Source organism: Aedes aegypti, chromosome 2 (assembly GCF_002204515.2).
Source record: "Aedes aegypti strain LVP_AGWG chromosome 2, AaegL5.0 Primary Assembly, whole genome shotgun sequence".
NCBI lineage: Eukaryota > Metazoa > Arthropoda > Insecta > Diptera > Culicidae > Aedes > Aedes aegypti.
Genome location: NC_035108.1, coordinates 451,555,171 through 451,579,748, shown reverse-complemented (window position 1 = coordinate 451,579,748; position 24,578 = coordinate 451,555,171). Strand labels below are relative to the sequence as shown.

The following is a 24,578-nucleotide window of genomic DNA, read 5'->3' as shown; positions in this document are numbered from 1 at the left end:
GCTTCACTTCCTCTTTGTACCTCAAGTTTTTCTCTCTTTCGGTTTTCAACAGTGCTCGTAGAGAAAGGATGGTTGATGATTCGTCGGCTTAAGGAGTGCTGTTGTTTTCGGTTATTAGAATGTGGTTGTCCATTTCGAAAACTTGTGCCAGTAAAACGCTGCCAAGGTCAATATGTTCTGGATTCCAAGAACTTACAGAACATACCAACTCCTCAGTTGGTTCGACAAATCTTGGGCTATCTGGTGGTTCCATAGGCGGTGGTTGTTCTTCCTCATCATTGTGATCGGGGTCTAGGTACTCGACGTTACAATAATGTTCGAATCCTTCCCGATCCTACTGTTGACCTGTAGGATAAATGCACTGACGTTTGAATCCCAAAGTGGCATCCACGATCAAGGATGGAATCGCACCGATTTTCAGGCTGCAAAGGATTGTTTTGGTAAAAGAAAAACTCAAGCTAATGCCCTGAGTATCTTACCCTCTATCGCGTCTCACTGGATCACGTAAGGATTGGATGGAGAAATGATCCGAGCATAATACTTTTCTGCGAAGAGCCGTGCTGCCGTGTTCTGTAAACATCTTTTCAAGATCCAGTGAGCGACAGAATCTTATCCATGACCAGCATCTTTAAAATAAAACAACAAATGAACAAATCAATTCAGGAAACTGCTCGATTGTACTTACGTTTCAATGTTGTTCCCAAGAACTTGAAAAAGGATTTGTTGGAATTCCGCACAGTATTGCTATAGCAACTACACTAAGGTTTTTTTTTACACGGTTTTTTTTTGCACGTTTTTTTTTACACGGTCTTTTTTACACGGTTTTCGGAATTCACACGGTTTATGTTTTGCACGGTTTCCGGAATTAACGCGGTTTCTTTAACACAGGTTTTTCCAAGAGGTGGATCACTCTTGATGCATCTGATATATCGAGAATATTTGATGCATTTAAATGCATGCACTGCCAGCAAATTTGCAAATCATGGCTTGCTCGAACGTTTGGCTACTGTTTTTGCCAAAGTGTCAAATTTGTCATTCCAGAAACTCAAGAAGAGCTGCTACCTCATCAACAAATGCTAGGTTTTGTACCACATCCTGATTGTCGGAATTTGGGTAAAAGATTTCAAATGACGATCTTAATCTTATTGCGGACAGTTAAAAATGAATGCAAAATGGATTCCTTAATAACACCGATGCCTCATTTCAGATCCATGTTGACCATGTTGACCATGGTGCATTAATTTCCATTAAGAGGAATATTTACCGTGAATGCAGATTGGTGCTAAACGAGAGAGAAAATATACCCAGAATAGTGGAATTGCTTCACTGACCTACCTAGGGGCGAATTAAGTTCACTCGGTCTAGGAACTTTTCGCATCGCTTATCTAGGCAGTGACAGCGGCAGTAATTCTTTTGGATCGGAATCTCTATTGGCCCATTCTAGTGACCATGAAGACCCAGTATCTTTTGTCAATCTGATGGTTGACCATACACGTATTTCAGTCAAGGGTCTTTTGCACTGACCGCACGTCCAATATCTCCATGGACTTGAATCCGTAGATGATTGAAAAAATATATGAAGGTATTTCCAGACAATGTACGGTACGGAGAGATTACAAAGAACTGTGTATAAAATTGAATCATTTGCAAATCAAATAAAACAAATTATTTGGTCAAAAATTTATAATTTAATGTCTTGTTCTTTTCCATACAACTAAATGTGAGTTCTACAGCTCGATGCATATCCGCCAAATCAAATAAAAGTGTTGGCAGTGATGTAGAAGCGGTTTTTATTCAGTAGGAAAGAACGTTACAGACAGCGGGCTTCTAGAGGAGATTGTATCTAGTCCAGCTAGCAAGTAGTTTCGTTTTCCATATGAACACAGGCTTTAAAAATATTCCTTAACACAATAATTCGGAGATCCAGTGGAATTCTTTTTTAGATTACCTGAAATGTAAAATGATTAGCAAGAGGATTGGATCAATAAGAACAAACCATTCAAAAACAATCGTAACAAACACATACGCGTTGCTATAAAATGACTCGTTGATACGGTGGTGCTGTTAAAGCCAAAGCTAAGTTGATGCATACGCTGAAAAAATGCATTTAATGCAAATGGATGTACATTTGATGTGCACTGAACAAGTGATCCACCCCTTGGGTTTTTCAAATTAATACAATTATTGAAATAAGCATATTAATGTCCTAAAATAAGCATGTTTTCGGAGAGTGATATATTTAATAATAAGTTTTATGTTGTAATTCATAATTTTGTAATTAACACCAAACAAAACAAAAAGAAATGCAAGATCAAAAATACAAAAAAAAAAACAATAACATAATCTTTCTATTAGTCGCTATCACTATCGTAAATAACTTGTTTTCGGCGCTTTCGTCCGTTTGAGGGACGAATCACATCGTCATTTGCTGTTATATTACTTCGAAATGTCGACGATTCAGCCATAGGAAATGGCGAATTTCTCAATTTTTTCAACTCCTCTTGGTAACGAGCTACACAATAAGCAATATCGTTTCTGAATGATATTGCCCGTCCTGCATTTGGATCGATGTTGATGAAATGTTCCGCAGCCGCGTTACACATTTCAATGCCTTTCTCAATCTGCGCTGGATCCAGTTCTTGGGAGCTTTCGTCATCATCATGATCATAATAAATAGATTCACATAATTCTTCATCGTCCACTACTGCGTCTTCCATCATTTCTCCAACTTCCTCAACCGTCATGTCATTGAAGCCTTCACCACCTACAGCATGAGCAAGCAGAATGATTTCACGATCATCGACATTCTGTTGGCTCTTATGATGCACACATTCTGGCCACAATGGTTTCCAGCACGCGTTCAATGTCGACATTTGCATTGCTGCCAACGCTGAACCGATATGATTCACGCAGTCGCGTATCGAAAATCGCTTCCATGCTTCGGTAACGGTTAGCGAAGGATCACTGTCTAGGATATCCAGAATGAATTTGAACGACAGTTTTACGTATAGTTTTTTGAATGTTGAAATGATCCCTTGATCCAACGGTTGAATTAATGAAGTAGTGTTTGGCGGCAAAAACACTACCTTCACCTGGGGATGGTCGAGGGTCGAATGTCCAGGAGCATTGTCTACAATGAGTAGCGCTTTCAATTCGAGCCCTTTACCCTCCAGATACTCCTTAACTTCTGGGACAAAGAGATTTTCAAACCAATCCTGAAAAATCTGCTTTGTTACCCAGGCTTTTGAATTACTCCTCCAGTGCACTGGAAGCTTGTTGAAGTCCTCTTTCTTCATAGCCCTCGGTTTCATTGCTCGATGGAGCAGAAGAGGCTTCAGCTGTTTATCTCCTGAAGCATTGGAGCAGAACAGCAACGTGATCCGTTCTTTTGCTGCCTTGAAGCCGGATGCTGTAGGGTCTGTTGTCGAGAGATAAGTACGGGATGGCATCTTCTTCCAAAAAAGACCTGTTTCGTCGGCGTTGAATACTTGGTAGCGTAGAAATGTATCGTAATTAAAAATTGTCGTTCCAATTGACTTTTAGGGATAGTTAAATATTATTTTTTTTTGTTAAAAGTGAAAAACTGTTAAACTGTAGTGTGTCTATATGCCTGTCGCAATATGACTAATATGCAAAGGTACCTATAAAGTCGACTGAAATAAGAGTCTAATATTTTTCCCTCTTCAATACCTGGTCTGCGTGATATGCCCCATCTTCAATGATTTTTCCTAATGTTGACGGGTATTCAGCGGCTGCAGCAGTATCCGCCGACGCACACTCTCCTTTTACTCGCACATTTCGAATGTTATGTTTTTTGATGAAGCGATAGAACCAGCCCTTACTAGCAGAAAACTCAATCTTTTTCTCTGTTTTATTGCGAATCAAAAAATAAAAGACATGAATAATTATAAATAAATATTAAAAATTGGACAGGTCAACAAGATGCACGGCAACGCTATTCCGTCAAAAACAGCTCCAAAAAAGTTTACAATGTATCACCCTTAAAAAGAATCCTTAAGATTTATCTCGTACCTTTGCTTTTGCTACTAGATGGTTCGTTTTGTTGCAGAATTCCATACAGACGCAAAGCTTTTTGAGTAATCATCTCCATGCTTAGAGGGATCCTTTTTTGTGCATTATCCTCGATCCATACCAATAAACCTCTTTCCATTTTGTCCATCAAAGCGTCTCGGATGTACACAGATCGTTGTGCTGTGCAATCTGTACTGTTCAAAACAGACTTCCTTATTCGACTCTCGTTGCGTTTAATCGTGCGTATTGTTGATTCATTCAACGAAAATTCTCGACCCACAGCTGCTGCCGTTTGGCCACTCGAAAGACGATCCAAAATTTCTATTTTGTTCGTAAGACTTATTGATGTCCTAGTCTTAGGATTACTTGCGATGTTCGAGCTTGACGCCATTCTATGGCTCTGTAATTAAGTTCAACCGAAATATTTGTTTCCATAAAATCAAATGTAAATTATGCGTTGATAGTATTTTCTTAGTCATCTCTGTTTTCACTACAAATAATTATTTAAATGTCTTTTAATAGTTAAAAGATTCCTTTGAAGAGGTCAAAATTGTCACATCCACCCTACTTGAAGGAGGCTGAGTAATAAAAGCGTGTGTCAATCGTTACACAGAGGTCTTGTTTTCAAGATCTTCGACGAAACCCAACTGAATATACTAAAATGAACACTTGTCACATATAGCAAAACAATATCACAGCGATTTACGCTCAAAGCAGATCATTAAACAAACGATACTTTTCCTGCAGATTTCGAAACAAACGACCAGATAGATGACCATAGATGATGCATAGAGCAAACTCTTCACTTTATCGCACGTTTTATGTGTCAAATGCAAACCAGTACAGTAAACATTCGCTTATTACAACCTACTAACCCTGCGTTTATGAATTTTATTCGCTAACTATAAAGCTCATGCATTATCAATGCAACGTTAAAATACATGTAGGCAAATATAAGGTTTATGGTTGATTTAAATATGGTATTGATTTTATTTTAATATCAATACGTTGCAACTCAAAATCAATTGACAAAATAGCAATAAACGAATATGTACTGTAAACGTGCAACGAGAGATAAACGCACACATTCGTACTCAGGAATAATCCTCCTCCAATGTGCTCCAGGTCAGAGGTGAGGTTGTAGGAAACTAGGAAATGAGAATATATACCGAGGAGTGGAAGAAGACATTTAGTGTGCGTATCACCAGGTGTACTGTGTTAAATGTTTCATAACTACAAGCCACCGAGCTCCCTTTAGAAGTCATGCAAATTAGTGACGTAGCTTTTTTGTTTATGTTTTTTTTTTACTAATACATAGCCTTTCCTTCTTCTTCCACACCTTGGTATGTAATCTCATTGGAAATCAGTCATCACTTTCATTCTCTCGACGTTCTTATGCGATATCAAACAAACACATATTATGCGTGTGCTAGAATGAGGGCGTACGTCGCATGATCGATTTCTCTTCATCGATTCTCTCTTTTCGGAATTGATGTGACAAAATGTGGGTTGATCAGATTTTTTACACCTCAGGACGCAAGATTGCATCGCTGCCTAGATCGATGAAGAGAAATCGACCATGCGACTTACGCCCTTATTCTAGCACACGCTTGATATGAGATACATGATCTTCTTTTTTAATCGTAAAAATCATTCCAATCCATTCTGCCGTATAGTGGCAGCGAATGCTTGTGGTTGTAAATTAGGGAACGTCCATCAATGACTTAGCTTTTAGGGGGAAATGGGTGGCTACGGATTTGTGATGAACCATGACCCCATGGTATGGGGAAATAGGCTACGATGGTAGATGGGAGTGTCTAAAATCTGCCAAAAATGCTACGTCATTTATGGACGTTCCCTTAGTATGATGGAAGACGTTCAACGAAGTGTTTGTCTGTTGCGACAATCGATGTGCTTCGATCGTTCATATGACACTGAGTATTAGAGGCTTGTTGGAGGCGATGATTTCGCATTTAAACAAATAAATATCACCTCGAAACACTAGCCATTATGCGGCGGGTGAAGACGTTCGATCACGAATAAGTTTATAGATCCTTATTGGTGGGTACTTACAACTAACTAACAAACTACAGTTAATTTTCACTTACTCGATTTTCAGTATATCGATATCGAGTTAGAGAACTATAGTAAAAGTTGGTTTTCATGGCTAACTCGATGGTCCCTTGGATATCAATTGCACTGATTTTGTGTTCTGTAACGCGATGCCTCCATAACTCGATAGTATCTCAATATCGAGTAAGGGAGAGTTAACTGTAATTTTTAATTGACGCGTTTTGTACCACATAGTTTTTTGGAATCAGTACGCTAGTTTTGGACATTTTTTTTTTAAATAACACATTTTTAAATTGAAGCTATGAACATTTTTCACGTATTTTAGTTCTTTGTGTGGATTTTTCATAATGACTTTTATTCGCGGATTTTTTGTATACTGTTTTTGGAATTTACATGTTTTGTTTGCACGGATTTCGGAATTACCACTTTTTTTGCACGGATTTTGGAATTTACACGTTTTTGTTTTTTGCACGGGTTTCGGAAATAACGCGGTTTTTTTTTGCACGGTTTTTTTTACGCGGCACGTATCCCCGTGTAAAAAAAAAACCTTAGTGTAATTAGGGTAAAATCACCGGTTTTGGCAAGCCTAAGAGAAAATGTCAATAAAAATTAAATGGGAAGCCGTATTTACACTACAAATATGTCAAATGCAAGCTTTCAATCCATGTTATGTGTGTAAAATATCAAAACTGAGCTAAAACCTTTTTTTTCACTTTGAAAATCCCGTTGGTCAATATACGCCAACGGAACCAGTTTCGGCCAGCGATTTAACTTCAGTTCCTAAATTGGCCAATCGCATTGATTTCTCATGAGAGTGGCGAAATTAGGAGTGCCCTGGCCAAATTAGGTGTATGGGAGTTAAAATTTTAAGGAAAATCAATTGATTTTCTTATGTTTCGAATCAATTCAAACGAGTAAATGAAGGTAGCTGTATCATATGAATGTGATCTACTGAACACCAAAGGTTTCATGCTGATTGGCTATGTAAAACAGTGTATAATCCACTATGGCTACAACTGGTGTATGGCCAAAACCGGTGCTTCTACCCTACCTCACAAAATCGACCCATATTCAACTTTTTCGCGATATTACAAATTTAGAGACAACGGAAAGGTATTCGGTTGTGCAATGTTTGTGCTTATATGTTGACTGATGAAGATGCTCGTTGTATAAATGTCACCTTCGTACTATTGACGATGCATCAGTTTGACATTCGCGACCACTCATCATTTGAATTGACCGTTGCATATTTTCGGTTACCGTCTGCAATCGAGAGTCACGTCAGTTTAGTCAGTGATAATAGGTCAACCGTATGGAGATAAATCAGATTTTATTCGTGTTCCTAAAACGTGAGCATGACTTGTTGGTGTAAATAACTAGTCTGAAGCCTTGCGAAACAATTAAATTAAACAGTTTCAGTACCAAATTTACTTAAAGCTTGGTTTTAAAAAGCGATGTCTTTGTACCAATTATGGCAGTCGTGTTCCTAGCATACGACATAAAAGTGTACCAATTATAGACTATCGAATATTTGCACAAAATGCAAAGTTAATAAGTAATAAAGTGATTGCTCATAAAATTTTCCAAAAATTTTTTGTTATGTAAACAATAAATCAATTTATCGCAATGGGTTCAAGGGAGCAACTGAATTTTCTAAAAGGAGTCGAAATGTAGTGAAAATTAAAATTTTTCATACAAAACAGCATTAATGAACTCACATTACCTTTCCAGTGCCAAATTTTGGGGAAAAAAAGCGAACACTCAAAAAACGAGTATCGCTGGAACAACCCTCTTTACCATGAAATCAGCAGCTGCCGCTTGCGAATATTTTCGAATGTGTGATTGAAAAATCCTAGTAATTAAGCACAAAATCGGAAGATAATGACTTTACCGAACCGTCCCGTCGTGGAAGTCACCCGTAAAACGACTTCATTTCTTTTATTTTATTGATCAAAAAATGTAAACAAACCGCCTCCAGAGTATTTCCATAATTAGGCTCTCATATACTCCTTGTACCAATTACACAGCGTAGCAAAAATGACATTTTTGCGTGTCTCAAGGATCAAATCATGTGTCTCTAGTAGATTTGGGGTTGCTGAATCTGGTGCCGTTCTCTGAAATGTTCCAGCACGTCACAATTTTTAGCTACAGGTCGCCAAAGTTGTATAAAAAACTGGTTTTATTAATGTTTACATGAAATTTAAAGTACAATTTATCAAACTTTTTTGTAATCTAATCCACTAAGCATGCAAAATAGAACTTGAACTTCCATTTCAGACATAATTTGATTGAGATTACACGATAATTTTTCGATTAAACCGATTTTTTCAACATGCTTGCAGTCTCCATACAAAATTCTTCGTTTCTTCTGTATGGCAAAAAACAACAATTCTCTAAACCATCAAAAAATAAGTTTTCCGCATCGAAAGTATTACAAACTTTGATGATAAGTATTGCTATACACATAAAGTTTGAATTCTGTTGTAAATTAAGCCAATATATTACCTTCCAAGCAGGCAAACTTGCATGCAAGTTGGCTGAAATAGTCATTTTTTGCATTTTCAACAGCCAATATCTCAAAAACTAGACGTGCTATGATATTTTTGAAAACGGCAATGGATTTAGCAACTTTGATTTTCTTTGATTTCGGCAATGGATTTAGCAACTCTGATTTTCTTTGATTCGAAATCGTGAGATAAATTAGCAACAGTCATCAACGACGCGTACAAATTTCAATGACGGCCTACTTCACCTTAAGATGGCAACCGCTGCACTATAATTACCCAACTAACATTCACTCATTTAACAAACACCATTATGGCAGTTTTATTCAGCATCATGTTCAATAACATTTTAATAAATTTCATGACCAACCTTTGTTCAGGCGATGTTCACACAAATTTGAAGAAACTTTAAAGTACGTCGTTGAATACCAACTTTATTTTTCAGCTTTAAAAACGTTAAAAACCAAAAATTGATATTTTTCTAGGCAAATTAAATGTAGTGTACACAATAGTCATGATATAACAATGACCTTTTTTTCAAAATCAGCTGGATACAGCATTTGATGAATCCAATTGGTAATCATTGTAGGTAGCCCATGGTTTCGCGCAGCTTCCAATATGGCATCGAAAGACACGTTATCAAAAGCACCTTCAATATCCAAGGAAACACCTAAAAATTGCTTCTGAGCGAATGCTTTCTCAAGTTGTGTAAAAGAGTCACTGTGGACTTTCCAGATTGTAAGCATTTTGATTCACATGAAGAGGCATGTTTGCCAAATAAACTTCACGGGTGAGATGATCGATAATGCGTTCCAAACATTTCGGAAGAAAGAGGTCAGACTGATTGGTCTAAAACTCTTCGCTTCTTCATACGACGCACGTTCTTTTTCGGATAATACACCACTCTTCGACAGATGTAAACAAATGCATACACGGAGCTGTCACATGAATAGGCTTAATGGTAGTCGAAATACGCGTATCTGTCAAAGATAAGTAATTAGGGCGGAATTAAAAGGAATTATGGATTATGGAAACTGGCCAGGTAATTGATAAAACACATACCTTTCACGCCGTGGACATTACAAAGTTACATTACTAAAGACAAAGACATTGCATAGACCCAAAGTTACTCCGTTTTACAATACGCTTTTCGTCCTGACAATTCCTCAACCCATTCCCCATGAACTTTCGGATGGAAACAGCACAAACATGTTTAAATAATTTAAATCACGTTCCATTGGTTGGTTGTTTATTGAAGATCCGATATTCAATAAACGAGGGGTCGTCTCGCCTGTCCACACCCCATCGTAATATACATATTGTGTAGTTTGATGTTCTGTTCTGTTGTATAATATAATAATAGCAATAAAGTTTTGTTTTCCTTCAATAGTTTGTTTGTTGTTGTTCTTTTTTTTTTTCTTCTAAATCCCCGCTTCCACAGTCCGAATACAAATACTTTTCCCTTCAATACATACAATTTGCATCAATAATAGGTTGATCAATAAGAGTAATCGGTATATTAGGTTAGATCGTAATAGTAAATTGGCATTTTTCAGATTAGAGTCCGTTCCGTGAGCTCCCACCGTTTTTTTTTCTATTTGTTCGCAATCTGGTTGTCGTTTATTGATTTGTTGCCCGTTTTAAATTGTTCGCAATTAAGTTCAATAAGCGACAGTTCCTCCGCGGACATGCAAAAGCACCCATTGCTCATATCATAAGATTCTCTCGCGAAAACGCACGGCACTCGTCGTCGTCGCGGTCGTGGGGACAATTAAGATTCGCAAGGCAATTGAGCTTCTTTATTCTAACTTGTGGATCTACGAGCGTGATGATTGGGGGGGTTGACGAGTGCTCGGTATAAAGGGGAGGGGGAACTTGCGACTATCTAGAACGAAAATCCGGTTGACGCTGGGGGGACGTTTCTTTGGAAATTTTCTTGATACGTTACGTGTAACACATAATGGTTAATGCTTTACTCAATTTGCAGCGGTACTGATGGAAATGTTTCAACTTTTGACTTAATTTACCCTTTGTATATAGAATAAGTTATTGTATTAGTAAATGGCTGTGAGTGTGAGAATATCCAAATTGGCGTTAAATGTACGATTCGAATATTAAAGCTTTTGAAGCAATTCTACAATGCGGTACAAAAATCTACACTGAGATACGCGTACTTATGAGTGTGTGTGTTACATTGTCTAACTTGGTGAGTATCGTTCTACTCCTTAAATATAATTTATTTCGTTCTCTAGCTAAAGATGGTACCCTTATAGTGTATAAAGATTTCTGATGTTAATTCTTTCGCATTATTGTGTTTTGTGTATATTTACAGTCTAACAAGTGAGTTTAGCAGTTATTATACAAATATTTCTCATTTGCTCCGTGATCAGTCGATTTAGGACGCTCTACAAACAGCTGGAGGAAGGGGGAAAAGTTGGAGTCTACATTTCACAGAGTGTCACAGTTGCAAACATTAATTATTGTTTCCGATTCCCATGCTGGTTCCTATTTGTCACATTTTATGTTTGAATACACTTAAACATGAACAGCTACTACTTGGTTGAGGCAACGAAACATAAAGGGTACAATCTAGTAGTACCACATTGGAACCTCCATTTACGTAATGAGTCGGAATTTGTTTTAGGTTGATAGAATAATTGTTTTCGAAAGGTGTACAAACATTCATAATTACACCCGATTCTGTTTTTGCAAGGGGGATGCGTACTGTGCAAAAAAAGTTTTCAGTTCAAAATTTCAAAAACCGTGCAAAAAAAGTAACACCATTTCTCGACGTTTCATGCAAAAATAAGGTTTTGGTGAAAAACGAATACCGAGGTGAGGAAGACAACATTTAGTGTGAGTAACATCCGTGTACGGTGCAAAATATATCACAACTATAAGCAAGCGAGCTCCCATAAGAAGCCGTGTAAAATAGTGACGTATAAGATTTTTGTTTACGTTTTTTCTCGTTACTAATACATAACCTTTGCTGCTTCTTCCTCACCTTAGTATATATTCTCATTGGGGGATGGTTAAAACACGAATACTAGGGTAGACGTATCAGTTATGGCCAGAATGGTTCCCTATTTCGCCATACGTAATAATTTAATTGTTTTCAAATTCCTAACCATTCTTTGTGTCTAGGTAGGTTGATTTCAAATATGTCTTGATGTTAAAACATTCGAAAGTTTTAGAGATGTGAAAGTTTTCGAGAATTCACATATGGCCAAATAGGGAACCACTATAGCCATAACTGGTACACTTTTCCTATATCAAGTTTTTTCGACAGGCTTGTAGTCAAGACTTCAAGACTAAACTTTATGTCTGATTCCCTTCAGTTCCAAGCAATTAATTCATATCTAATTCACTCCATGTTCAAATAATTTTAGACTGATTCGCTTCATTTTGAAAAGGTTCTCGATTGGTCTAATTATGTTTTACCAAATCATGTCTGATTCACCTTATAATTGAACGATTCAGGTCTGACATCATATTCAAGAGTTTCATGTCTGATCTACTTCGCATTCCACAGACTCTGTTCTGATTGACTTTTCAAGACACCAATTTTCCATCTTATCTGGATCAGAAGATATGGCTCGTTTGAAATCCTCAATTTTATTTGCTCACTAGCGGCATCAAGCGGAAATTTTTTAAATCATGTCCTTGACATCCTGAACAACTTTACATGCTCCCCAATTTTACATGCTCATTAACGCCTCCTAGCGGCAAACTTGCTAACCAAAATCTTTGCTATCCGGATGTGCTTGATCTGCTGAACAACGTTGCTAGAGACCGCGCCATTATTGATTATCAGCATTCGTAAATGGAGGTTTCAATGTACACTAAATATGATTTCAGAACTGCAATCGAAATTCACCGCCCGCCAAATGTGGCATTCAAACAAACCACAGGTAGCTCTGACCATCACTCCCGTAAATGATGAAATGTAGCCAATAAATTTGAAAAATTACAAACCAATTCCGAAAGATGAAAAATGCAAAAATTAATTTGATTGAGTTCAAAACTCATTGCTTTCAATTAAAGGCCCTGCATTGACAGCAACAGCGAAGCGCAATATCGAACAGTCAGTGGCTCTCATCGAATTTGTGTTCAATTACTTTTGACCCCGGTGCCACTTATCATCGTGTACTGCGGGGAGGGTGCAAGGCAGATGGCCCCCTCCCATCGTACACAATGGGTTTAATTATTATTATTTTTGTTGTCCACTTCCTTACATTTCAATTAATTATTCGCCTGCACGGTTTGCGCTGCTTCATTGTTTCGCGATGCGGGCGATGAAAAGTTGGCAAAACTTTAATATTCCACGTGACTGGCCGGTATAACAAATTAATCGTTTTTAATAAATACTGAAAAAAAAAAAACAGTTTGCTTAATTTTCGTTCAATTCATTTGACACGTGATAATATCGGCTTCTCTTCATCATTACCGAATTGAATTATGGATACACGTTTTGCATTAACGTTCAACGCTCCGTCATCGTAATCATCGTCATTATCGAAATTTCAAAACCAGTTTTTCTGTTCAATTCCAAAAAATATTCGATGAAAATATGTTCACTGTATTTCGGTTAAAGAATAGAATACAGTGAACACATTTTCCTGTAAATTTTGTTGATTTTCAACGAAAAAACTGCTTTTGAAAATTTTGAAATCAATGACGGATCCTGCCCCCTTAATAACAATGTTCTCTGCCACCTTTCCCTACAAGACCCATAACGTCCAAAAATCCCTCTTAATCGGCCCCGGCCGAGCTGTCGTGGGTCATGTTCGAATCCAAACTGGCACAATCGGAGTCCGGCTCCTGGTTGCCGTTGTAGTTGGCCGCTTCCTGCAGTCGCATCAGCATATTCAACAGGGGATCCTGGTTTTCGGAATTGGCCGGTGCGCTTGCCTCCAGTCCCACATCATCTGCGGTGATTTGCCTCAGCTGGGGAACCGTCGTAGGCCCTATGGGCCAGGGGTACGTTTCTCGGACGAACGTGCAAGGATCAACCCAGGTGCCACCCCTTCGCCCGTACAGTTGCACTCCCTCTCGAACGGCATCCATCAGATAGGGGGCCAGATGGTAGTTCCACACGTCGGTGAACCAACTTTGCGAGTCTTGCAGATTCATCGGACAGGACAGGAACAGCCGGGGTCCGATGGTGACGTCGCTGGAGTTGTGCGTCTCCAGGAAGCTGTTGATGTGCTGCCACACCGATGGGAGCCACTTCAGGACCTTTTCCAACTGCGGTTGGGGTGTTTGCGAGTGGAGTTCCATATTGAACAGCTTTCGCCGGAGATACCGGCCCAGGAAGCCCTTCACCGGTTCCATGTGGTTGGCTGTTAGTACCTGTAGAAGAGGGAAAAAATGATAAAAATAAGTTCATCTGATTTTAAAAGAAAGGGTAAAAGAACTATTGAAAGTAAGAGATAAAACCACAAACATAACATGTTGAGTTTGTAACCTGTGGTTACAATTAGGGGAAGGGGTGGTAAAATGAACACCTTAAGGAAATCGTCTTGTTTCTGATAGAAAAACGAGAAATTTGTATAGTTCTATCGCACAACATCAAAAATAGGGATGTAATCTATAGCAGCGACATGGATTCAGACTAAAATAGCTAAATTTTCACATATTTTCATCGCTATCAGAAAGCGATGCAAATGTTCATTTTACCTGCACTATGTGGGTAAAATGAACAGCGATTGGTGGTAAAACGAACACCATGGAAAAAACGTGAGCAAAACAAATATTTCTGAAAATTTTCATTGCCTCACCGAAAATACATCCATTAATGCTTGAAACCCATTCAAAAATAATTCTAAAGGTATCACATTTGACATCATATCATAACGATAATCACCTCACTGAAAAACCTCAAGTCTTCCGAACTAAAAGTTACGTCAGTTCTAATTTTCGAACGTGGTTTTCTAAAATCTTAGTTTTCGTTGATATTTTCACTTCAATTGACCTACGGATCAACTCGAACACTCAGATTTATGCTCTAAATCGTCCGTGCGTGATAAAAATTCATCGAAATTTGTTTTTTCTCGGTAAAAGGCACGGTGTTCATTTTACCACCACTTCCCCTATGTCATTTTGTTTGATGTTTTTATGTGGAGTGTATTTTACACCCACTAAAAAATGTCAATTTTACCCACATTGGAGTGTTTTCAACGTGGTGTGCTTAACATTACTTTATGTTGATTTGTTTTAATGTTTTGTTCATGTAGTGGTTGGCAACAAACCAGGCCCATGGCACGGGACGACTTCTAGCGTAGTCAACATTTCCATGTGTTTACCCATTTTCGGGTAAATTAAATCGAGAGTGCAATCAGAATGCGAAGTTTTGTTTAATTTTTATGATCCGTATCGAGCAAGTGTCGCAATAAAATAACTGATTGTTTGCTTGGAGGTTTGCAGGATGCCTTTCAATGTTTGCTCTTCTTCCAAAACCATCGAAATGTTGAATGTGTTTCAACTTTTTGGCACATTTTTAGCTGATTTACCGATATCAAAAATTGATACCTAATCAAACCATAACGAACAATTAAACAAAACAATGGTCTTTATTTCACAGTTCATACAACTGACAGTGGCACTTATCGCCCAGGACATCCAGGCTACGAAGAACACTGTGTATCGATATATGAATGTCTAGGGCCTGCAACAAACACACCACTGTGTTATGTAACTATTTTAATTTTTTGTTCGTTTTTGCATTTAGTTGTATTTGAATCAGTTCATTAGTGTAGTTAGAATCAGAGGCGCGTCCACGTTCCAAATCATGGGACAAACGTTGACAAATATTTTGGGCACAGTGAAGCTAAGAAAAATGTTAACCCTATGAATCCCTAAACTGGAAATGGATTACCTGCATTGCTCTTGCCCACAGTTGATCAGCAGGAGTTTTCTCATTTTATTTTGTATGGGGAATGGCATCTAACATCAAATATCTTGTTAATGGAGGATTTACTCGAAAAAATATTTGGTAGGCGTGATAACCATCATCATTACGCACAACCGGTACCAAATATTTTTTCGAAAATAGTTCCCAATTTTGAGGAAAATAAGGTCGAAAAGCAAGAAAATAAAACGAAACCTAATGAGACCCAGGAAATAAAAGTTGATTCTTTAAACTGTTACATTTCTAATGTATCATAAATTTCACCAAGTAACAATTAACCATACATAGATTACACTAGAAGTTAAATTTATTATTTTTGAAAAAACTTGCCTATCAACACGCCGTTGGAAAAACGTCCCTAGCTCAGTATCCACTGCTGTTCTAAAACCCCACTCGCGATACGAATGGGCGAAAATTGAAATGTCAAAAAGTTGGACCAAGTGATGCTATTCCCGAATTGATCGGGGGGATAGAAGATCGGTCACTTGGTGCTTGCGACTCGAACAAGTAAGACGTGTTTCGTGACCGGTTCATGCTCCTGGATATTTGGTGTTTGTATCCACTTGAGAAGTGATCCACGTGGGTCTTTGATAACACCCAAGACTCCTAAAAGTGTCGTAGAGAAGAATCATTGTACCCTTAGTGAATATTAAAATCTACTGGTGGTTTGCGTGTGCTAGAGAAAATAGGGTATCTCGCTCACGTTTAAAGCCCCCTTAAACCGCTACCGCGCCCATATAGTGTGCGCTAAAATTGGCCAGAGTTGTGCTTTGGCGTTCAGAAGAAGAACGAAGTTCGAGACCCCAATTCCGAAAACGCCGATTACGGTAGAAGAAGTGCGGTGCAAGATCGCCGATAAATAGTACCTATGCGGTGAAGTGGTGTGAGCAAAGGCGTCCAGCATCCGGCGGCTTAGGCCGTCGTACAGTTAGAGAACGTAGGTTAGGCAGCCCCTGGGAAATATAAAGGTAATTCTGCATGCTCTCTTTAGTCTTTGGCAAACCCATAACTTATAAAACCATTAGGTATTACTCTAATAACTAAGATTTTTTTGAGAATTCCTCGTGACATTACGACAGGTATTAATGCTCGTATTATTTACTGTATGTGTTTTTTTTCACGATCTTCGCTAGGATTTCATTCTCCACTAATTCTATGAGCTTTTCTCAAGTAAGAGTTGACATTTTTGTTTTTCAGGAATTCTTTCTGTTATAGGGAAAGTGTACCAGTTATAGCCATAGTGGATCCCTATTTGGTCATATGTAAATTTTTTATAACTTTCACATTTTAAATCTTTTTGAATGTTTTATCATCAAGATATATCTTAAATCTAACTACTACAACACACAAAAGTTTTCAAAATTTGAAGACATTAAAGTAATCACGTATGGCGAAATAGGAAACCACTATGCCCATAACTGGTACACCTACCCTATCTCTAGGGAAATTGAAAAAAAACATCTGAATAATAAGTCCGTGAGATATTTTTGGAGAAAATCCATAAGTAACTTCTTTTGAAACCCATGTATGTTTTAAATGTAAACCTTTAAATGTAAAGCAATAATGTCGTCCTTAATGAACAAGGACCTCTGAAACAACTCCTGGACTTTCGAAGCGGCTTAACCCGTATAGGCCTGAGTGAAAGAAAAATTACTAAAATTCTCACCGCACAACGAATACTTAACGGATTTTAATTATTTTTTGTCAGTATACTCGTACACATATCTAGCTTCTAAAAGTGGTCAAAGGATCTCGGGAATGTTCATGTGGCAGGAGTTATCGCGGTGGATCACTGGGTCAGGTCGGGTGACAAGGGTTCTGTGCTTCTGTGCCCCTGGAGGTAGGCAAATTTCAAGTCACAGATGATTTCCAGAATCGGCTATAATGGTGCCACTATATCAAGGAGTTTTTAGAAAAACGCATCAGCGTAAACCTTCTGATAATTGATTAAATTGAACAATTATGTCAACTTCATTTGATTGACCCTATAAATGGCCATTTTTGAGTCCCGGGATACCTTAAATTTATGATAAAGTGCACAATTTGTATCTTAAGATCTGTGTCAAGCTTGTGAGAACGTATTTTAGTGAACTATTATGATCAATCTATACTTTTATAGATTTGAAACGGTTAAGTACCTAACAAATCTAGAGCCGGTTCTTCAGGGCATTAAGTTAGAGTGGCCGCATCTGGTACACTCTAAATGGTGAAAAACTATTCATTTATAATGTTGAATATCAGATCTTAATGATTTATGCAAATTAAAATGATTGCCGTTGGAATTAAATGAAGATAACTTGGCAAGTCCTTAGAAATCGCCTTTTTCTACCCAACTTGACCCAGTAACCCACCGCAATAACTCCGGCTACAGGAGTATTCCCGAGTTCCGCTGGCCACTTCTAGAAACTAGATATGTGGGTCAGTATACTGACAAAAACTTATTTGAATCCGTTAAGTATTCGCTAAGTGGTAAGGGTTTAAGTATGTTTGCTTTCACTCAGGCCTATACGGGAGGAAACGTGGATGAATTTTTGAAAGAACCCACATGAATACGTAGAGAAATTCTTGCAGAATTTCATGAAAAAAACCCTTAAGCTAGTGTTTCTAAAAATCTTGGGAGAAATTCTGTGGAAATACTTGAAAGATCTTCTACAGTAACAGCTGAAGAATTCGGTTGAAGGATTAGTGGAAAAATATCTGGAGTAAATTCTGAGATAGTTTTGGAAAAATAATCAAAATAATACTTGAAGAAATCACTGCAGGCAGTAGCTTTTAAGTTCTCATGAATTTTCCGGAGAAAATTCTTGAGAAATTCTTTTAAGCATATTAAAAAATTGCTGGAAGGATTTCTGGGAGAATTGGCAGAGAAATGTTTTTAAGAATTTCACGAGAGATCGCTCTAGGAGACCCTGAAGGTATTCTAAAAAAAATCACTATGATGGTTTCTGAAGCTTTTTCTCGGGGAATCTGAGACTAAACTCTTGAAAAGCCTGTTGAACTCGATATAGTCTACAGAACATATACAGTAGACTGATGCAAATTTTAAAATTGTTGCTCCCCTATGCTTAAAAAGTGTCAATTATGAAGAAAATCATTCTCCCCAAATTTGAAGTGATTTGGAAGAAATTTGGTTGTGCACACGCTATTCAAAGTTTATATGGAAAAGGCAACCTTTTGTGTTCAGTCCTCTTACTGCTCGTAATAACAATCTATGGAAAAGTGAACGAACTCTGCTCATGTGAAATCTTCCCAGCTACAACTTTGGCGAAGACCACATTTTGATAGGACGTAAGGATAATTTGCTATTATTGATAACAAAGTATAAACCATGCTAAGATGATCATTTAATTGCTTTCAGAGCAACACTGCGTTTTTTTGCTGTAGAACATAGTAGCCTGGATTACTTTGATCTATTCTTCCCGCCAGGAGCACCAATGTTGCCTGCCGAGCAGTTGGGTAAGTATGCAAAATGCAAACCCAGTTTATGATTATGAATAGCAATTTATCCTGACATTTAATCAAAATGTGGTCTTCGGCAAAGTTGTAGCTAACACAAAAAGTTGGCGTTTTCCATAGTAATCTCCATACAAACTTCAAATGGCGTGTGCACAATCAAATTTTTTTCCGAATCATTTCAAACTTTGGGAAAATGCCGTTCATTATAATAATAGTCGTTCAAGCATAGGGGAGCAGAAATTTCAAAATTTGCATCACTCTAATTACAGGGTTGGGTGTTGATATTTAAAAAAAAAAACAATCCATTGATTCGTTCAGAAATGCCATAGAGGATTGCTCCATTAGTTATACTAACGATGAAAGATGTTTCTTGTAACAATTCTTACCGTTAGTTTCCCAAGATTTTCACTATAGATATTCTAAATCGTTCTTCACACGAGCCAGAATTTTTTGGGGTCAAGCACAAACTATGTTACGCTTCAATAGGCATGAGAAACTATGAAAAACCTCAACATGTCTTCCATTCTCCATACAATAAGTACGACGTTAATCGACCCAGACAACCATAAGTCGCATAACAATTTACGAACAAAGTCGTTTACTCATACAAATTGCATCACATCCGCACTAAATGGTGGATGAAATCGTTTCATCGATGAGTTTTCTCGCACAAAATGCAATTTTATGAGTTCATATGTACATTTCGTTTCGTCCCGTATACTCGTACAAAGTAAATCGGATCAATCCGTAGCAGCTGTCAAATAAATTTTGTTATCATAAATAAAGTCGCATAAGAGTACAGATTAGTTCACAATAAAATCTACACACTCGCATAGCATGCTATTTTTCATCATATAAAATATGCACGTATATCGCCTCCACTTTTGTACGTATAAGGCCTTTTCATGACATCTTATACGTGAAACTTTGCACACATAGGCATCGCGTAACGCAAAAGGTGATTTCATTATACGTACATTCTGGTTGTCTGGGGAGTCTGTATGTAGGTATATTGAACAGATGATAAATAGTTTAATTTATTTTTAAAGCTTTCTACTGATTTTGTCTATGTTGAATCATGGGTAGAACAATCCTTTTACTGTCCTACCCAGGTTTTTTTTGTGCGTAGTACATGTCCTACCTGTCCTACCCAATAGTGGTTATCACGCCCAATGGTATGGGTGCCCTAGTGTAGATGTAGTTGTGAACCTTAGAGGAAAATAATATGCACTTTGTCTCGAAAAGCACCTAGAATCCGGGTATAAATTTTCCAAATTGGGTATTTTTTCCATATGCATTTTGATGAGTCTGGAAAGCGTGTGCAAGTTTCTTTGAGCAAAACAAAAACAAACTGTGTATGACGAGCGTATGCTAGTCTACGTGTGTTCAAATGTCACTAAGCTCTATTCCCGCGTCACTGTTTGCTTGTATTTGTAACGAAAACGATCAGCTGATAGTGACGACAAGCCTACCAAAAAATTTGTTCGCAGTTTGCAAACTTCGTGAACTTTCGGCTCACCAAAGTTGGCATTGCACAACTACCACTTCAAAACTGATGTTATCACAAATACCAATTTGATGTTCGACCGCACCTCTAAATACCCCACATCGAACGGCATCGTTGCATGTCGCATGACCACCTCATGGTAGGCTGTCATGGATAGTTCATTCACAAGGCTGTCGTGGAAAGTAGTTGATGACAGTCATCGAAATACTGTAGTGAGGTGGTACATTTGGGAAGCTTGCTTTGTATACCTTGCGATATAGATTAAATATAGAAAAACCATATTCGACAAAGTTGATTAGGAGATCTAGGGCGATCATTCAAGTTCGGAATTTCCGCCACCAGGCGGTGCTAGTGTGCAGTGAAATTTTGTTTTGCAAATATCTCAGGAGTCTGACCACTTAGAAAGATGGCGACGATAATGAGCATAAACCTTTGCTTTGCTTTTTTAAATTTTGAAATTTTAATCAACTGGCTCAAACAATGAAAGTCCTTCACTTACTGAACGACTTCGTCAAAATCGCCATCTTTCTAAGTGGTCAGTATCTTGAAATATTTGCAAAACAAAATATGGTATCACAATCTCGAATTTTTTGGCTAAAATAATGATAGCCTTTGAGCTACTAAACAACTATGCCGAAGACGCCATCTTTCTAAGTGGTTGGGCTCCTGAAATATTCGCAATACAAAATTTTCAAGGTCACTAGTGCCGCTTGGTAACAAAATTTTGAATCAACTCAAGCAATGATAGGTCGTGCCTTACCTAACAACTTTGGCAAAAACGCTTTTTTTCAAAATGGTCGAAATCCTGAAATATACGCGAAACAAAAGTTTCATGCTCAATTGCGCCGCCTGGTGGCAAAAATTCTAATTTCTTTGCTAAAAGTAAAAGTTTTACGCCCACTAGCACCACCTGGCGTTTAAACTAAATGAGGTACCATTAGATAGCGCTCCACCTTCAAAAAAAAAAACTTTACTAAAGATCCCAAGTTTCAAAATTATCTAGATTTTGGGATAAACTGGTTGCAAATTGTTGTCTACTCGAACCATACATAGTGCGTTCATTTTTATGCGACTTGTATGTGCATTTGTCGATTTTACCGCATTATTCAAGGCCATACTGTAAACGAAATTTTAGAGTATAGTACCGTAATTCGGGGTGTAGTTGATCAGTGGGGAGAAGTTGATCAGTCATGTACCCACATGTACAAACTGTTAAGAGAGCTATGATACGATTTCAATCATCACAATTTATATGATGTCGCATTACCTGATAGCTGTTCTTGGTGTTCCTAAACTTGGTTTGACATTTAAGATAATTATACCATGGAAAAACACATTTTTTAGGAAATGTTTGATGGACTGTTGAAGGGTTCTCCTCCAAACAATCGACTATTGCCAAGGCTATATAAAGATATCATTTAAATAAACTTTTACATACATTCCAGATATGTTCTGTGAATCCAATTTTGAATTTGCATTGATGATGAAAAATCATTTTCAGAGAAAATAATGTTCTTTATGTGAGCGAGTTGCTAATTTCAAAGAAAATTGCATACCTTTAGGCGTTTACTGTGGTGTATTCTGTAATTCACAACATTCAATTCTAAAATTGACCGATTTATCAACAAGTTGTAAGATTTTTGAGACTTGATTCAGATTCAGTGACTCCAAATTGAATAAATAGCGTATCTATTTACTTTAGGAAATTGACTGCAGTAACTGATCAACCTTAACCCGGAATCAAAAACTCCATTTTTTGATTTCTAAAAAATGTTTTTATTATTATGGAAACGTTTTATCAAAATTTCGTTTTTATAATTCGATAAACATCCAACCAGTACAGGTTTTAAAAATATTTGGATGATAATATATGTATCCTACTAGGAACTATAGAACCGAATCGTTCAAAAGTGATCAACTTCACCCCATTTACTTAAGAAGATTCTTGAGGAATATTTTTTGGTTTAGTGTCGATGGATACCTCAGTTGCAAAACGATAGCATATAAATCACAAGCGTTGTACAAAGTACGACTACGAAAGGCATGGCATTCCGAAAGTAAAAGAAATTCGGAGAAGTCTTTAGATAGATTTCTGGAAAAGGAAGCCTACCTAAAATCCTGAAGGGTTTCCTGGAGGAATTCCTAAAACATTTCAGACAGAATCAAAGAATCACTTAAGAAGTTGTTAATCGATGGAAGAGGCTAAAAGAGTACCTAATAGATTTCTAGAAATAATCTCTAGGAGTTTTTCTGGAAAAATCCGTGAAGGAATTCGTGAAGAGTTCGTTGAAAATTCGGCTTCTAGAACTAGAACTAGGCTTCTAGAAAAGTGCTCTTCAGTTAGTCAAGAGTTAGTGTCGCCAATATGGCCATTTAACCCGAATGAAACTTCTATTGTTCTTTTTTACGGAAAGACGAAACCGCAATGGAATTCGACCTTTACGTCTTTTTGGCTCTGATTGATTTCAGAGTTAAGAAAGCTTGCATGGCTTTCGGTAAATGCTGGCGAACCTTTGGTAGAACTTGGGGCCTCAAACCCAAGTATATCAAATGGATTTACACAACAGTTGTTCGACCAATATTGGCATATGGATGTTTTGTGTGGTGGCAAAAGGACGATGTGAGAATAATCCAAACAAAATTGGGCCAATTTCAAAGGATGTGCTTGATGGCGATGGTGCGTTCTCTACGACTCTTACAGCAGCGCTCAAGGGTCTTTTCGATATATATCTTAGGCTGAATCAATTTACTCACTTGGTAGAAACTGCACCGTTTTTCAGGCTCTTATGTGTGGAGTGGAATCAGTACTTCAACAGCACATAATCAGCAAAGTCAAATACTTCTGTTCAGATAATCAGGTTGCTATAAAAGCACTTGCTTCGGTCTTGTATGGATATCCGGTTATTTTTCCATCGCTTGAAATGAATTGACTGATGAGCTTGCTCGCAATGGAGCATCGCATGACCTAATAGGCCCTGAGCCAGCTATTCCAATTTCGAAGTGCTGGGTGAACCTTCAGATAAATTCTTGGGCGCAATTCAGCTCAAGCAATATTGAAATAGTTAGGAGTCGTGTCGTCCAACAAAATTATACATTACTGAACCATCTCCAAGGGTGGCGACGTATTCAACAAAACCGTCAAAGCAGAATTGCAGTCTCTTGGCCAGAGCGTTGACAAGCCACTGCCGAATCAACTATCACATTGCAAATAATTAGCGTGTTGACTCATTTGTGTGTGATATTTGTGATTCCGATTATGGAACTATCCAGATTTTGCGCAACTACGATTACGACTACTTGGTAAACACTAAATAAGTGAAACGGATTTCAGAAGCCTGAATCTTCAGGACATTCTGTTATTCTTAACCCGCTGTGGTAATGAGCTATAGGTTCTCTTTACGCTCTTGCGTTTTTCAGTGCCCTTTTTAGGGCGCTGTTTGAACCAATTGTGATATAAAGCTACATGCTCTCATTTCGCTTATGCGATTTTCCGTCTCCAAGGGATCCCACTCCTATTTCCTCCCATCTTTCCCTTCCCTTTTCTTTCCCATCGAGTAGATGATGAAATAGGTTCAAAGATTACGATGGCACAAATCTCTCAACCGGTGGGGAACGTTCATTTGTAGTCGGCCTTCTGATAAGGGACACCTGAAGCCAAATCGAATGTTAAAAGCAAAGCTGCCGATTTTTTTTTGTATTTCAATGTTTTGTACCATAAATTGTTCCAAATTGTTTGGCTCTGGGGGGGTTAGCCCTGAAAATCATACCCAGTAATCCTCCCGTGGGTACCCCATTGGTACTTACCCATCGGAAGTTGTGGTGCAGCTGCAGATTCGTGGTGTTGCACGTGGCCTGCGACATCGTCCCGATGATGCAAGGTAGTTTGGCAGCGGTGGCACTTAGCAAGCAGGAGAACACATCACCGAGCGCGGACGCGTGGTGCAGGTTGTCCAGGATTATCACAGCTGGCAGTTCCTCCACGGCACCCTCGGACATCGACGCCTGCTCGGCAATGTGGCCCAAGTACTGCTGCAGCTCTTTGGAGGACTTGTGGTCGACGCTAAAAAGGGAAGGAAACGTTAAATGGGATGCTAGG

The 24,578-nt window shown here is 38.1% G+C and overlaps 1 protein-coding gene across 5 annotated transcripts in view; it reads right to left on the bottom strand.

The window, feature by feature from the left end:
* Positions 1–12,669: 12,669 nt before the first annotated feature.
* Positions 12,670–24,578, bottom strand: part of LOC5564933 (protein sickie) — a 653,305-nt gene continuing 641,396 nt past the window's right edge. For all 5 annotated transcript variants that reach the window (XM_021848047.1, XM_021848048.1, XM_021848049.1 and 2 more), the window contains 3 exons: positions 24,287–24,542; positions 13,306–13,961; positions 12,670–13,089 (listed from right to left, as the gene is read on the bottom strand). In XM_021848047.1, the coding sequence (XP_021703739.1) occupies positions 13,362–13,961; positions 24,287–24,542 (856 nt within the window). In that variant the 3' untranslated portion in view covers positions 12,670–13,089; positions 13,306–13,361. The remainder of the gene's footprint in view (positions 13,090–13,305; positions 13,962–24,286; positions 24,543–24,578) is intronic.